A 16,159-nucleotide genomic window follows, 5' to 3' on the forward strand; every position below is an offset into this window, starting at 1 on the left:
GAGAACTCCTAGAAAGAGCACAGCACAAAACACCCAACATATGAAGAATCGAGGAGGAGGAATAAGAAGGGAGAGAAGAAAAGAATCTCCAGACAGTGTATATAACAGCTCAATAAGCGAGCTAAGTTAGGCAGTAAGATACTAAAGAGGCTAACCTTGAACCTTTGGTAACCACAAATTTAAAGCCTGCAATGGCAATAAGTACATATCTTTCAATAGTCACCCTAAATGTAAATGGACTGAATGCAACAATCAAAAGACACAGAGTAACAGAATGGATAAAAAGGCAAGACCCATCTATATTCTGCTTACAAGAAACTCACCTCAAACCCAAAGACATGTACAGACTAAAAGTCAAGGGATGGAAAAACATATTTCAGGCAAACAACAGCGAGAAGAAAGCAGGGGTTGCAGTACTAATATCAGACAAAATAGACTTCAAAACAAAGAAAGTAACAAGAGATAAAGAAGGACACTACATAATGATAAAGGGCTCAGTCCAACAAGAGGATATAACCATTCTAAATATATATGCACCCAACACAGGAGCACCAGCATATGTGAAACAAATACTAACAGAACTAAAGGGGGAAATAGACGGCAATGCATTCATTCTAGGAGACTTCAACACACCACTCACCCCAAAGGATACATCCACCGGGCAGAAAATAAGTAAGGACACAGAAGCACTGAACAACACAGTAGAGCAGATGGACCTAATAGACATCTATAGAACTCTACACCCAAAAGCAACAGGATACACATTCTTCTCAAGTGCACATGGAACATTCTCCAGAATAGACCGCATACTAGCCCACAAAAAGAGCCTCAGCAAAATCCAAAATATTGAAATTCTACCAACCAATTTTTCAGACCACAAAGGTATAAAACTAGAAATAAATTCTACAAAGAAAACAAAAAGGCTCACAAACACATGGAGGCTTAACAGCATGCTCCTAAATAATCAATGGATCAACGAACAAATTAAAATAGAGATCAAGGAATATATAGAAACAAATGACAACAATAACACAAAGCCCCAACTTCTGTGGGATGCAGCAAAAGCAGTCTTAAGAGGAAAGTATATAGCAAACCAGGCACACTTGAAGAAGGAAGAACAATCCCAAATGAATAGTCTAACATCACAATTATCTAAATTGGAAAAAGAAGAACAAATGAGGCCTAAAGTCAGCAGAAGGAGGGACATAATAAAGATCAGAGAAGAAATAAACAAAATTGAGAAGAATAAAACAATAGCAAAAATCAGTGAAACCAAGAGCTGGTTCTTTGAGAAAATAAACAAAATAGATAAGCCTCTAGCCAAACTTAATAAGAGAAAAAGAGAATCAACACAAATCAACAGAATCAGAAATGAGAAAGGAAAAATCACAACAGACTCCACAGAAATACAAAGAATTATTAAAGACTACTATGAAAACCTATATGCCAACAAGCTGGAAAACCTAGAAGAAATGGACAACTTCCTAGAAAAATACAACCTTCCAAGACTGACCAAGGAAGAAACACAAAAGTTAAACAAACCAATTACGAGCAAAGAAATTGAAACGATAATAAAAAAACTACCCAAGAACAAAACACCCAAGCCGGATGGATTTACCTCAGAATTTTTTCAGACACACAGAGAAGACATAATACCCATTCTCCTTAAAGTTTTCCAAAAAGTAGAAGAGGAGGGAATACTCCCAAACTCATTCTATGAAGCCAACATCATCCTAATACCAAAATCAGGCAAAGAACCCGCCAAAAAAGAAAATTACAGACCAATATCCCTGATGAATGTAGATGCAAAAATACTTAATAAAATATTAGCAAACCGAATTCAAAAGTATATCAAAAGGATCATATACCATGACCAAGTGGGATTCATCCCAGGGATGCAAGGATGGTACAACATTCAAAAATCCATCAACATCATCCACCACATCAACAAAAAGAAAGACAAAAACCACATGATCATCTCCAAAGATGCTGAAAAAGCATTTGACAAAATTCAACATCCATTCATGATAAAAACTCTCAGCAAAATGGGAATAGAGGGCAAGTACCTCAACATAATAAAGGCCATATATCATAAACCCACAGCCAACATTATACTGAACAGCGAGAAGCTGAAAGCTTTTCCTCTGAGATCGGGAACTAGACAGGGATGCCCACTCTCCCCACTGCTATTTAACATAGTACTGGAGGTCCTAGCCACAGCAATTAGACAAAACAAAGAAATACAAGGAATCCAGATTGGTAAAGAAGAAGTTAAACTGTCACTATTTGCAGATGACATGATATTGTACATAAAAAACCCTAAAGACTCCACCCCAAAACTACTAGAACTGATATCGGAATACAGCAAAGTTGCAGGATACAAAATCAACACACAGAAATCTGTGGCTTTCCTATACACTAACAATGAACCAATAGAAAGAGAAATCAGGAAAACAATTCCATTCACAATTGCATCAAAAAGAATAAAATACCTAGGAATAAATCTAACCAAAGAAGTGAATGACCTATACTCTGAAAACTACAAGTCACTCTTAAGAGAAATTAAAGGGGACACTAACAAATGGAAACTCATCCCATGCTCGTGGCTAGGAAGAATTAATATCATCAAAATGGCCATCCTGCCCAAAGCAATATACAGATTTGATGCAATCCCTATCAAATTACCAGCAACATTCTTCTATGAACTGGAACAAATAATTCAAAAATTCATATGGAAACACCAAAGACCCCGAATAGGCAAAGCAATCCTGAGAAAGAAGAATAAAGTAGGGGGGATCTCACTCCCCAATTTCAAGCTCTATTATAAAGCCATAGTAATCAAGACAATTTGGTACTGGCACAAGAGCAGAGCCACAGACCAATGGAACAGACTAGAGACTCCAGGCATTAACCCAAACATATATGGTCAATTACTATTTGATAAAGGAGCCATGGACATACAATGGCGAAATGACAGTCTCTTCAACAGATGGTGCTGGCAAAACTGGACAGCTACATGTAGGAGAATGAAACTGGACCACTGTCTAACCCCATATACAAAAGTAAATTCAAAATGGATCAAAGACCTGAATGTAAGCCATGAAACCATTAAACTCGTGGAAAAAAAACATAGGCAAAAACCTCCTAGACATAAACATGAGTGACCTCTTCTTGAACATATCTCCCCGGGCAAGGAAAACAACAGCAAAAATGAACAAGTGGGACTATATTAAGCTGAAAAGCTTCTGTACAGCAAAAGACACCATCAATAGAACAAAAAGGAACCCTGCAGTATGGGAGAACATATTCATAAATGACAGATCCGATAAAGGCTTGATGTCCAAAATATATAAAGAGCTCACATCTCAACAAACAAAAATCAAATAATCCAATTAAAAAATGGGCAGAGGAACTGAACAGACAGTTCTCCAAAAAAGAAATAAATACAGATGGCCAACAGACACATGAAAAGAGGTACCACATCACTAATTATCAGAAAAATGTGAATTAAAACTACAATGAGGTATCACCTCACACCAGTAAGGATGGCTGCCATCCAAAAGACAAACAACAACAAATGTTGGCGAGGCTGTGGAGAAAGGGGAACCCTCCTACACTGCTGGTGGGAATGTAAACTAGTTCAACCATTGTGGAAAGCAGTATGGAGGTTCATCAAAATGCTCAAAACAGACTTACCATTTGACCCAGGAATTCCACTCCTAGGAATTTACACTAAGAACGCAGCAATCAAGTTTGAGAAAGACCAATGCACCCCTATGTTTATTGCAGCACTATTTACAATAGCCAAGAATTGGAAACAATCTAAATGTCCATCGATAGATGAATGGTTAAAGAAGATGTGGTACATATACACAATGGAATACTACTCAGCCATAAGAAGATGGCAAATCCTACCATTTGCAGCAACATGGATGGAGCTGGAGGGTATTATGCTCAGTGAAATAAGCCAAGCAGAGAAAGAGAAATACCAAATGATTTCACTCATCTGTGGAGTATAAGAACAAAGGAAAAACGGAAGGAACAAAACAGCAGCGGAATCACAGAACTCAAGAATGGACTAACAGGTACCAAAGGGAAAGGGACTGGGGAGGATGGGTGCATAGGGAGGGCTAAGGGGGGGGAGGAATAAGGGGTGTATTAAGATCAGCATGCATGGGGGGGTGGGAGAAAGGGGATGGCTGTACAACACAGAGAAGACAAGTAGTGATTCTACAACATTTAGCTATGCTGATGGACAGTGACTGTAAAGGGGTTTATAGTGGGGACCTGGTATAGGGGAGAGCCTAGTAAACATAATATTCTTCATGTAAGTGTAGATTACAGATAACAAAAAAAAAAAAAGAAAGAAAGAAAAGGGGGATTACTCCATGATAGGATAAAACTAACTGTAAATCAATGATTAATGCATGCTTTAAATATCCTTAACTTTGATCACTTAAAGGGTGTCAGATGATTGGCTATGGAGGTACACTTTTCTGATAATATTCCTTTCTCTTAAAAAAAAAAAAAGCAGTTCCTGTGTGGTGACCTCCAATGAGTTCTACACAATGGTATAAAGGGCAGATCAAAGTGTGGGCAAAGGGTCTGTTTGTGTTTATACAGAGGATCAAAGCCTAATGTGGCTACCCAGAAAATGAACTAAGATACGATATGAAGAAGAACTTCCAACATCAACACTCTCTGGAAGAGTCATACCAGAAGAAGATCATCAAAAAACCTCAACAAAGATCCAGGCGATGCTGCAGTTGTAGCTGCATTCATCCCACCAGTTCCTGGACTTGCCATTGGAATGAAGAAGGAGATATCTAAACTGGCCTGTGCATACAGTAAAACAACAAATTTGACTGGATCTACACTGTTGGAACTCAACCAAGAATTAGGAGAAGTGCAAATTGTAGCACTCCAAAATCTTGTAACTACAGACTATCTACTGTTAAAAGAACATATGGGAGGTGAACAGTTCCCAGGAATGGGCTGTTTTAATTTGTCTGATTTCTCTCAGACTGTTCAAGTACAGTTGGACAATATCCATCATATCATAGACAAATTTTCACAAATGCCTAGGGTGCCTAACTGGTTTTCTTGGCCTCACTGGAGATGGCTGGTAATTATAGATCTGCTTTGGTTATGTAACTGTATTCCTATTATGTTAATGTGTGTGTGCAATTTAATTAGTAGTTTAAAACCTATACATGCTTAAATTACTCTACAAGAAGATATGTCAAAGAAATAATCAATCTTCCCATGTTTTCTTCCATCTGCTACCTCTATAGCTTTTCTTCTTCCTTCCTAATTACAACCCTTAAATAGAATTCGTGCCTCATATCAAATTTACCGAGTATCATAATTCCTCCAAGTGGTAAAGACACCTCAAGACAAATGCTGGGCATAGAAGCCACAGGGCATAAATCTGCAAAGAAGTAAAAAGCTAACCTTTTCAAACAATAAGGCTTCCCTCTCACTTACCAACTTTACATTTCCCTGTATGGCCCCGGAAGATGACTGGTTAGCCAGAGACGGGTAAGATTCCTCAAGGGAGGAACAACCTAAGACAGGCACAGTCGCAGGGGGGTCATCAGGTGAGAAATTGGGGATCAACAGAGGTGAGGCTTAGGACCTCACCCCCCCTGTTCTGAGAGAAATCTTCTGCATATGTGGATGTTTTATTGCCCTGGTCTAGCTTGGATTAACACATAGTCTACAGGCACACACCTGATCATCTACATTTGCTCTCTTACAACACGAAACTATGTTTTCTACCTTTATCTTGCATCTACCTACCACTTCAGCATTTTATTAAAAATAATAATAATAAAGAGAGAAATGTGGTATCCACATTTAAATCAAGTATAAAAATCAAACGAATATTCGTATTTGAACTGATTGTTTATAGTTCATAATGCATGAGCAAAACCGAAAGCTTCTGTGATGACTGCCCTTGTACTGTTCACCATGTAACTTATTCACTATGTAAGAATTTGTTCACCATGTAAGAACTTGTTCATTATGCTTCAGAAGATTGGAGACTGATGAAAATTAGGCTTGGGGTGGATTAATGATTGTGCATTGAGCACTGACTCCCCTATACAGAATTTTATTGTTGTTAACAACCATTTGATCAATAAATATATGAGAGATGCCCTCTCAAAAAAAAAAAAAAGAAATGTGCAAAAAATACAGGACATTTGCATGTTGATGTGGGAAATTTTAAATGCATGAGTACATTCAAATTTTTGAAATCAAGTTCAGACGTATATGTAGAACTTGAATAAAATCTCCATAAAACTGAAAAAAATAAATAATAATAATAATAATAATAATAAAGGGAGAAATGTGGGATCCACATATAAATCAAGTATAAAAATCAAACGAATATTCATATTTGACCTGATTGTTTATAGTTCATAATGCGTGATCAAAACCGAAAGTTTCTGTCATGACTGCCCTTGTACTATTCACCATGTAAGAACTTATTCACTATGTAAGAATTTGTTCACCATGTAAGAACTTGCTCATTATGCTTCAGAAGATTGGAGACTGACGAGAATTAGGCTTGGGGTGGATTAATGATTGTGCATTGAGCATTGACTCCCCTATACAGAATTCTATTGTTGTTAACAACCATTTGATCAATAAATATGAGAGATGCCCTCTCAAAAAAAAAAAGAAAAATGTTTCTAAGTCAACTGAGTGTGCTTGACTCTGAGAATGGGTCATTTTCCCAGGAGAATCCTATCCTCATGCAATGGGACTCTCCTACCCATCTGCCAGGTATGTGTGTAACTTACCCAGTTAAGCCCTAAAATAAGCCAGGCTAGGCTGAGGCTGGAACCTCTGGTCCATAAATAAATGCACTTTTATATGCAGTTAAGCTGAAAGTGTTTATTTAGTCTATCCAGCTTAATCTCTGTCAATCTGGGATGAAGCCTAGTCTGGGAAGTCGTTTGACTAAGGAAAATGACGGAATAGACACAGAGATGGGACAGAGCCCCGTCTGCCTCTCCGACAAGCCGAGCCCCCCGACCCCCCGAGCACCCTGTCCCAGTAACAGGCAGGCCTCGTGGAAGACCTGTCGGCTCTCTGAGATAAAGCTCCTGGGAAGGAGGCCTGGATTTGTTCGGCTTGCCGGGCCAGCCGTGGACGCGGTGCTGTTCTCTGAGAAGCAGAGCTGAGGCGCCGAGGAGAGATGACAAGGAACGATCGCTGGGGAAACGATCTTAAGCTCCCCGTTCAGGCTCAGCGTGAGTTGCCCGAGTACAAGGTGGCCGGCTGTACCTGGGCGCTTCCCTTAAGTGTGCTCCGAGGGAATGAAGAGTGGTCACTTAACAACAAAAATCCTATACTTCAATATGAATAAGAAGCAGAAAAGGCATGCAGACTTTTTATTTCATACCTCACCGATACGAAATACTTAACCGTGAGGAATCCTGCCACGCAAACCTTGGAAACGTGGTTTTCTACATGCCCCAGACCCTCCTCGTGGGCCCACTGGCTTCCTCCCAGTGTCCTGAAGCCACGACATCCCAGCGGCTGTTAGAGCATTCTGTGACCACACGCCACTAGCGACTATTTCATGCCATCATCTCCTGTGCTTTCCAAATCATCTGCGCTAGAGCCAGGACCTAACATGTGACATTCCCAGATACTCACAGATACAGATCCCTCAGGCCTGAGCTCAAATTTAGCCAATATCTGAAGTGCCCTCAACTCTTCAGACTGTTGAAGCTCCACTCACCCTCAGGGCTCCTCATATGACACGAGACCAGCCCCTGACCTTCCCTGACATCCAGGAGTGACAGCCCTCGATTACTAACTGCTGTGGGATGTTTTTCTAATCATGTCAAAACCGTGGTTCTCCTCAAGACCTGTACACTTTTTAAGAATGATGGTATTCTTTCTAAAACTGGCTGTGCGGAGCACCTTGCACAGTACAGAATTCCAAGGCTGCTCCCCCGTGCTGTTGACGGATGCATAGAATCACCCAGAATACAGCTTGGCCCCCACAGCCCTGCCTGCCGCTGGTCCCACATGAGGACAGGCGCCGATGATGACTCAGGACCGAGCTCCATGTCCTTTCTACCTGCTGCAGATTCTGAGCAGATTGCTTCAGATCTTCTTACCGACAGAGCTGGTGGACAGAATCTCCAACTTCAGAGGACATCTGTGACAGTGAAACCCCCCCCTAGTCCTAAGCAGGTTAGGAGCTAAGCTCCCTCAGCAAAGCTCTCGCCCTCAAAACCCCTAGGCAGCCTTGAACGCTTTGCAGAGACTTGAAGTTAATTCTAATGTCTAATCGAAATCTCTTTGGCTGCAACTCTAGTCTGTTCCCTGTATCATAATCCCAAGTGGAAACAGGGACTGGAACTTTCTTTGCTGAAAACCATGTCCACACCATATAACTGATTTTTTCAAGTCTGTTTACCAGCCTCTCTTCTTTACCAGTTAAGGATGTGGTGTTGGGTTTTATATCTGGCCCCCGTTTTAAAGTAAATGACCATCTACAGTGCTAATAATAAATAAGGCAAGTCCTTCAAATTTCCAAACATTCAGAAAGTACAGAGAAATTTTGTCACATTTGCTCTACATATTTTATTTAAAAAACTAAGGTACCATGGGTATAGCTGATCCCCCTTTGTACCATTGTCCTTCCAGAAAGGTGAGGACTACCCTGAAGCTAAGTGTGTATTCTTCCTGTCCAGCTTTTAATCACATATATGTAGACATCACAGACACACGTCACAGACATGTGTACACATACCCCATATACAATATGCACCATTTCAGCTTGTAGTTTATGTATCACTCTGGAATTTGCTTACATATAAGGGTGTGTTTCTAATATTTCTCCAAGTTGACAATGTAGATCTATTTCACTCACTGGTTTTTTGTTGTATGACAATGATATAATTTATTTACTTTTTCTTTTGATGGACATTGAAGTAGGGTCCCATTTTCCTCCATGACAAGCTGTATAGTGGATATACATGTACTGATCTAAGCAAGCACATACTTGAGAGCTTTTCAAGGATGTACTTGAAGTGGGACTGCTGTGTTATAGGCTATGTGCACCTGGAATTGTACCAGATAATAAAAATGCTCTCTAAAATGGCCTATGAAAGTCACACATCCACTGTATGTTTCTGAGAGTCTTTTGCCAACTTCATGCTCTTTGGATTTTAAAATTTTGCTGGTTGGATGGCTGTAAACTTGGTATCTCAACTCCTTACTTGTCATTTCCCTGATTGTTTATGAGGCTAAATGAATTTTCATACTTACTGAATAATCATATTTCCTCCTCTGTTGACTATTTGCGAGGTCTACCCATATGTCCATTTTGCAGGCCTTAAAAATATATACACTCTATTTTCTAATCTTTTGTCATTGGCAAATATTACAAACATCTTCTCCCAGTCTGGATAGTATTTTAACTTTAAGGGTCATATTTTATAGCATTAAAAAGCTATTTAATGTCATCAAATTCATCAGTCTTTTCTTGTGTATAGTTTTTACTTTTTCTGTCTTATTTTAAGTTCATAGAAGTTTCTTCCTACTGATGAGAAGTGAGAGCATTTATTGCACCTCAAAGCCAGGTGGTGTGAGCGAGAAGCCCCTGGGGGCTCCCAGGAGAGCACAGCCCTTGCGGGGTCAGCTTCGCCTTACAGCGAGACCCCCGGGGCAGAGGCCGAGGGTGGGTGGAGGGTCGCAGTGGGCCCGCTGGGAGACGCAGGAACTGGGGAGGTGGGGGTGCAGACAGACTCTAGGGGCTGCCCGATGGGGACTCAGGGCCTTGATGATGCTGGACAAGCTTGGCCTTCCTCTCTCCAAACCTGGCTGCTCAGCCCTCGCCCGTGCGCTGGCCGTTCCGGGGCCCCGGAGTCCTCAGCCTGCCGCCACGTTTGCAGTCAGCGCCCTCACATTTCTGCCTCCTTCTCTATCTGACTGGTCAGACTACAGCTTCGTCTCCCTATGCATTTACTCCATGACTACTTTCCACTTTGAGAACTTTAAATGCATTTGTTCTTTAACCCACCCGTGCTCTCACTTAATTTCCATCCATTTCTATTTTATAATTTCTTGTCATTTTGGGGTGGGAATTCCTTCGTCCCTTTGGGGCTCTGAAACATTAATTTTAACACCAGCGTCAGATTGCTCTGTTTATTCTCACAGCATCTTGAGAAAATCATGTTCCCCCTGTAGGTTCTGGGGCCATGCTTCCCACAGGAATCGTTCTGGTCCTTGTGTTTTGGGGTTCCAGGTCGCAGGCTTGTCTTGAAGGGCGCCCTTCTGTTGCCGTCCTCACCCCAACCTCCAGCTCTGCTTGCTCCCCCTCGTCTGGCAATTTTGTGGTTGCCTCCACCCAGCTGCCAACTCAGAGCCGAGTTTCACCCCTGCAACCCGGGGCTCCCACCCTCATCGTGTTGGAGAGACCCAAGGTCTCGTCACCTAGACACAGACGGTCCTGCAGAGGCCCTGGCGCAGCGCGGTCTGCCCACCCACGTCCCATTATCCCTCCTTTGGCTTGTCCCACACAGGGTGACTTTAATCCTGGACCCACCTCAGGGGAGCCCCAGCCGCCTCTGAGCCCAGAGCCGGCGGCCCTGCAGCACCAGCCCGTTTGCTGTGTGTTTCCTCTCTGCGAATAATCCGGGGAGGCTCTTGTCCACCTTGACAACGTGACCAACACCTTTTCAATTTTTATAGCTTATCAATAAATGTTATTTGGGCAAGTGTAGATAGAGTGGCTTGAAGCATGAATGAACAGCAATCTTGAGCTGACATGTTCTTTATTTGAACAGCCAAGAGGGGACTGGAGCAGGAATAGTGAGAATGGCCTCAGCTAGGCTTGATTCAGTAATAAATTCAGGCATTGAGATGCGAATCAAGAATAGGTGCTTCAATAAGACATACTGAGAATTCGTGGAATATCAACAAATTCTTGATTCTTGAGAAATTATTATTTGTACTTTATAAGTTATACTTCACAGGTTCAAAACCTTTGGATAAAATTACCTTTATGAGCCAAAGTAAACCATAGTTAATCATCACTAATAGATTTTCCTTTTATAATTAGTCTACAGCAGCTGGTCTGTTTTTAAGACTTCAACAAATTTACTTATTCATCCACTAACAAGAATTTGCTGAGCGGTGCTTACATGCCAGGCTTTATGTTATGAGAAAATGAGACAAGATAGAGTCCCTGCCTTCACAGAGCTTACAGATGCTAAATGAACACACAACCCCAGGGCCGGGCTTTAACCACTGCTGTGTAAGTGCCCCCGTGCCCCTCACCTACCCTTCACACATGTGGCGCCTTCCTTCCCATCAGGGTCTCATTGAAGATGCCATATCCTCTGAGAGTCCTCTCCCCACCTGCCATTATTCTCTGGGTCAGCTCAGAGCCCTGATTTAAGGTGCCATCACAATGTACTATTATTTTCTTTACTTGTTTTTAAAAGTCTTTCATCCTAACCAGACGGTCAGCTCCACAAAGACAGAGAGCCTGTCTATCTCATTCTACTGTCCTTGCTGTCTCTCTCCAGCCCCTAGCACAAGGCCTGGCTCAGAGTGGGAGCTCAGCCAGTATTTGCTGGATGAATGAATGAGTGCGTGAGTGAATCAATAAGAGAAGGAGCCCTAAGAAATGAGTAGGCTTGGCCAGGGGAAAGGAGGATGTGAGAGCGCTGTTGAGTGGACAGAGTGGGCAGCCTGCATCAGGTCCTTGGGGCCAGGAGAGGCACGTGTACCGCAGCAAGTGAAGGAGGCCCTGGGGGCTGGAGCCGCAGCACCCAAGGGGCTGGCAGGGATCGGCTCTCCTTGACTTTGCACACCAGACTGATTTAAAATTTTATTTGGAAGGTGGTTGGAGGCCTTTGGAGGGGTTTGAGCAGGGAAGTGACTTGCTCAGCTTTTCTTCTGAAACTGCTCTGTCCAATATGGCAGCCATTAGCCTCACATGCTATTTAAATTTAAAGTAAGTATAAACAAAATTCAGTCTTTCAGTCACACAGTCTACATTTCAAGTGCTCAAAAGCCCTGTGTGGCTAGTGGCCATCCTAACAGAGAGTACAAACCTAGAGCATTTCCATTGCTGCAGGAAGTTCCATTGTATTGCACTGCTGGAAAAACTGGCTGCTCTGCCATGCGGTGAGTGGGTCGGAGGGGACCGTTCCAGGGTGCTGTCAAACTTGAGTCAGTCCAATGGCAAGCTGGAGAACATTTTGCAGTGAAAAAAAAAATTATTTTAAACTATAGTTGAAAATGACCTGACTTCTGATAGGACAATTTAATAGCTCAGAAAGTACCAGTGCTAATATACTCATAAAATCAACCTGCTTCCACATATCTGGAGGAACTCTCAAAGCATTCAGAGGTACAGTTCTAAAATTTGCACTGTTTTCTAAAAACAAATGTATCTAAAGATTGGTCTGGAGATAATGAACAAAAATCTATTAGCAAATTTACTAATTAGGGTCATGCTTCTGGCCGCGGCCCCTCTCGGTTGCTCTCCAGCTGTGCCTTGGCCATCTGTGGATCAGAGCTCTCCTCTTAGGCATTATTACGCTCTCTTCACACCCCTTGCCAGGCCTCTGTGGGGTCCCATGCTTCCCCCTCCAGGGGCGGGCAAGGTCCTCGCTTCTCCAACCTCCTCTCCCACCACCTCCCACCTTGCTCGCAGCCCCCTCCGGTGTCCTTGAGGGCTGCAGCTCAGAATGTGAATGAACATTGTGAAATTCAGGTAGATTGACCCACATCCCTGCCTCTCTCCCTATGGGACCAAGCACCATACAGAAACTTACCAGTACACTGCTATTGCATCCTTAGGCTATTTCCCACCTCTTACCAAAAACCTCTAACTTTGCATAGAAGCAGTCCTTCTATTTTGCATTTTCGCTGATGGGGCCTTCTTCTAGTCCAGGTCTGCAAGACATTAGAGCAAGAGCCCCCACTAACTTCCAGGAATCCATCCCCGAGGAGCGTAGCCCAAGTTTAAAAATGAGCCTCTGGTTACAATTTACAGACTTAAGACAGCTAATCCAGGCAAAACCATCGCAGCATGTGCCTCTGTGGAACTTATGTACTTACCCAACGTGGAAAATGAAATAGGAAAGGAGGTCAGAAAATAAGTGATGGAGTTGGTTGGTTTACACCATAAAATTTAGGGAGAAAAGTAATCGGCTCGGCGTGATGGGGACCTGAACTTGTGCTCCTGGATCCACTAAGATTAGGGAATGGAGGTCCCCAGAGTTGGCTCTGGGGGTTAGCACAGTGCTTGTCAGAGTCAGTGAAAGCCATCCTTGTGTGTGGAGGATAAAGTGTTGAATCACCGATGCTGCCCGAGGTTCCTCAAGGAACTGACTGAGAACCGGCCCCACCACCCAGCACGGTCCTGGGAGGACTGGAGGCATCTCATTCATTCCCAGGGAGGGTGTTGGGAGGCAGGCATTGTCTAAATAGGACCTGGAGGATGAGAAAAAGTTGTCCAGGCAAAGGCCGTGGGTGTGACAGAAGGTGGAAGCCCAGGGCTAGTGGGGGGCCAGAAGGCCCCAGCGTGGAAACAGTGTCAAGGGCTGGACATGACAAAGGCAGTTCCTGTGACCAGACTGTGCTTGGGGTGGGGAGGGAGGGAGGTGGAGGAACTGTGGCCGGAGGGCTAAGTAAGGAACACATCTCATCTCAAAGGGCCAGGTGTTCAAAGCTTAGTACCTTGGACTTCACCCTAAGGACAATAGGGACCTGGGCCTGGGGCCAGCCTGTACCACTGCTGGTCCTCCTTCCAAGAAAGTACTTAAAAAAATTTTTTAAGTGGATAAAGAAATTGTTTAGAGATGTTCACTGCAGCACATTTAAAAAAACCGTTTTTGTCTGTGGACCTGAAGGTCAGAGAGTTCATTATACTCATTCATAGGTCGTAGTGACACTTGGCCATCCCTTGCCATCTGATTTTTCTCGCCCCCTCACTCCTCATCCATCCCTATCCCTTTCCCCTCCATTTGAAAGACACTCATTTATCTGTTTGATACATGGCCTTAAACATGCATGTCCTTGCGAAATACATCATGTTGTTCCATGTGTGTTTCTAATTTACCTGCGACATATTCTTTTATAAATCTCTTCCTAAGTCTTTTTTTTTCTTGGTAGAAGGCATCCATGTTGCTCTGTGTACATCTAGTTCATAGTGTGGTGCTGCTGCATAGTCCGTATGCGTGTACATGGAGCATTATTTATAAGTTTGCTGTCACCTAAATACTGCACACTAGGGGATGGTGCATCAGCAGCGTGGAATAACATGCCTGCATTAACGACAGTAGTTCTGGATGCCATAGTTAACGTGTTGGTGACAATGTTAAGGAAGAAAAGTGACAAAACTGTCTTTACACTGTGCAAAAAACCACATAAAAATACATTTTCATACAGCCGGAAAGGATCAAAGAAAAATGAAAACAGGAAGGCAACTGTGGTAAGCTTCTTCTGCAGCTGTTAGTGCGGACTGCAGGGGGCTGGGGACCCGCCTGCACCCTGCAGCCTGATCTTGGGGGCAGGAAGAGGTCCGAACAGTGCCCCAGGGTTGGCATCTGGGCGCCCCTCCTGGGCCGGAAGGGATTCCTCTCCTCCAGGCAGGCCCTGCAGTCAGCATCAGCGGCCTGTCTCCCCTCACGGAAACAGGAATGAAGGTAAAAATCGTTGAGAGGGCTGAGAGAGGTGCAGGGCTGCCGATTTAACTGGGTTCAAATCAAACAAGAAAAGGTGTGCCTTAAGAGTCATGCATATTATTCGTGCAACTGTGCAAAAAGAGAAGACACACGGGCTTTGCCCGCGCGCCGCCCTGGGGAAGGCCTGGCACAGGCGGACGCGCACTCTGTGAAGTATGAGATATCATGTTTTTAAAAAGTTATACCAACATCAATTTTTCAAAGGTTTATTTTTAAAAGTTTAAATCCCAAATTTCATGACCCTCAGTTTTTAAAGATCGCTTTTTCAATGTCTTAATTTCTAACTTATCACAAAGAATCTTCAAAATCAGCAAGTCAATACTTTGGGCGTCAGGCTCCGTGAGCACCAGGGCCGCGCGCCAGCTCGCGGTCGCCTCGGCCCGGTGCGAAACCTAAACGCGCAGCCCGAGCCGCGGGCGGGCTCCGGGAGCCACGGGAAGCTCGCGGCGCAGGCGGCCGCCGGGCCCCGCGCGCCCCCGCCCTGCGCGCCCCCGATCGTCCCCACCCCGCGCGCCCCCGATCGTCCCCGCCCCCTGCGCGCCCCCGCATGTCCCCGCCCCGCGGCCCGCGGCCCGCGTTGCGCTCCCGGGATGGGCCCCGCCCCCGGCCCCAGCCCTCCCCTCCCGGGTGAGGCTGCGCGCGGCTCCGGAGCGGCAGCCGCATGGCGGGCGGCGGGGGCGGCCGGGGCGTCGTGGCCGCGGCTGGAGCCCCGCAGCACGTGCTCCTGCTCCCAGGTAAGCGCGCCCGCCCGGCCCCGCGTCCGCGCCGGGAGCCGGAGGCCCAGGGGCCGCTGCCGCGGACGGGCCGGGGGAGACGCCGGGGGCGGCGGGGCGGGGCCTCCGGGCCCACGGGCGGGAGCTGGGGCCGCGGAGTGCGGGTCGTAAAGGTCCAGCCCGCCTGGAGGACCAGCCCCTGGCCGGTGGCATGGCGTCGGCAGTAAGGGAAATCCGTTGTTTGCCGTCTTTGATTCTGAGACCCAGTTCAGTCAACGCACTATAACTGCAGAAAGTAATACTGGCGGCGGGGTAGTTGCTCGGTCGTCTGGTTTTTGGGGCGGACGTCGGAAGTCGTCCCAGGACAGCCCGCTGAGAACACTGTGCGCGGCTGACTTTGGCCCCTTGTCAGGTGCGCCGCGCGCTCAGCGAGGGACGCACACCCTGTCCCTCCGCTGCTTCGCTCCCCCTCCCTCCAGACTCGTCCGATCTGATCTGTGCGTAGCGGTGGTTTGGCTTGTTGGTCGGTGTGTGTTTTCATTGCTGTGTGTTTATTGTGTGCATATCCACGGCGTTTACCTCCTCTGCTGTGCGCGGACGTTTGGATTGTTTCCAGGTTGTCGTTTGTGAATTACACTTCTAAGAACATTCTCCTCCAAGGCCCTGGGTGGGCAGAGGTACTTGTTTCTCTGGGGTGGACCCCCAGGAGCGGAC

General features: G+C 44.8%; 1 protein-coding gene across 1 annotated transcript in view; it reads left to right on the forward strand.

Moving 5' to 3' along the window:
* Nucleotides 1-15,320: 15,320 nt before the first annotated feature.
* RNASEH2B (ribonuclease H2 subunit B) overlaps nt 15,321-16,159 on the forward strand; it is a 40,952-nt gene continuing 40,113 nt past the window's right edge. The window contains exon 1 of the mRNA XM_036904839.2: nt 15,321-15,466. Coding sequence (XP_036760734.2) covers nt 15,394-15,466 — 73 coding nt within the window. The 5' untranslated portion in view covers nt 15,321-15,393. The remainder of the gene's footprint in view (nt 15,467-16,159) is intronic.

Source organism: Manis pentadactyla, chromosome 2 (assembly GCF_030020395.1).
Source record: "Manis pentadactyla isolate mManPen7 chromosome 2, mManPen7.hap1, whole genome shotgun sequence".
NCBI classification, from domain to species: domain Eukaryota; kingdom Metazoa; phylum Chordata; class Mammalia; order Pholidota; family Manidae; genus Manis; species Manis pentadactyla.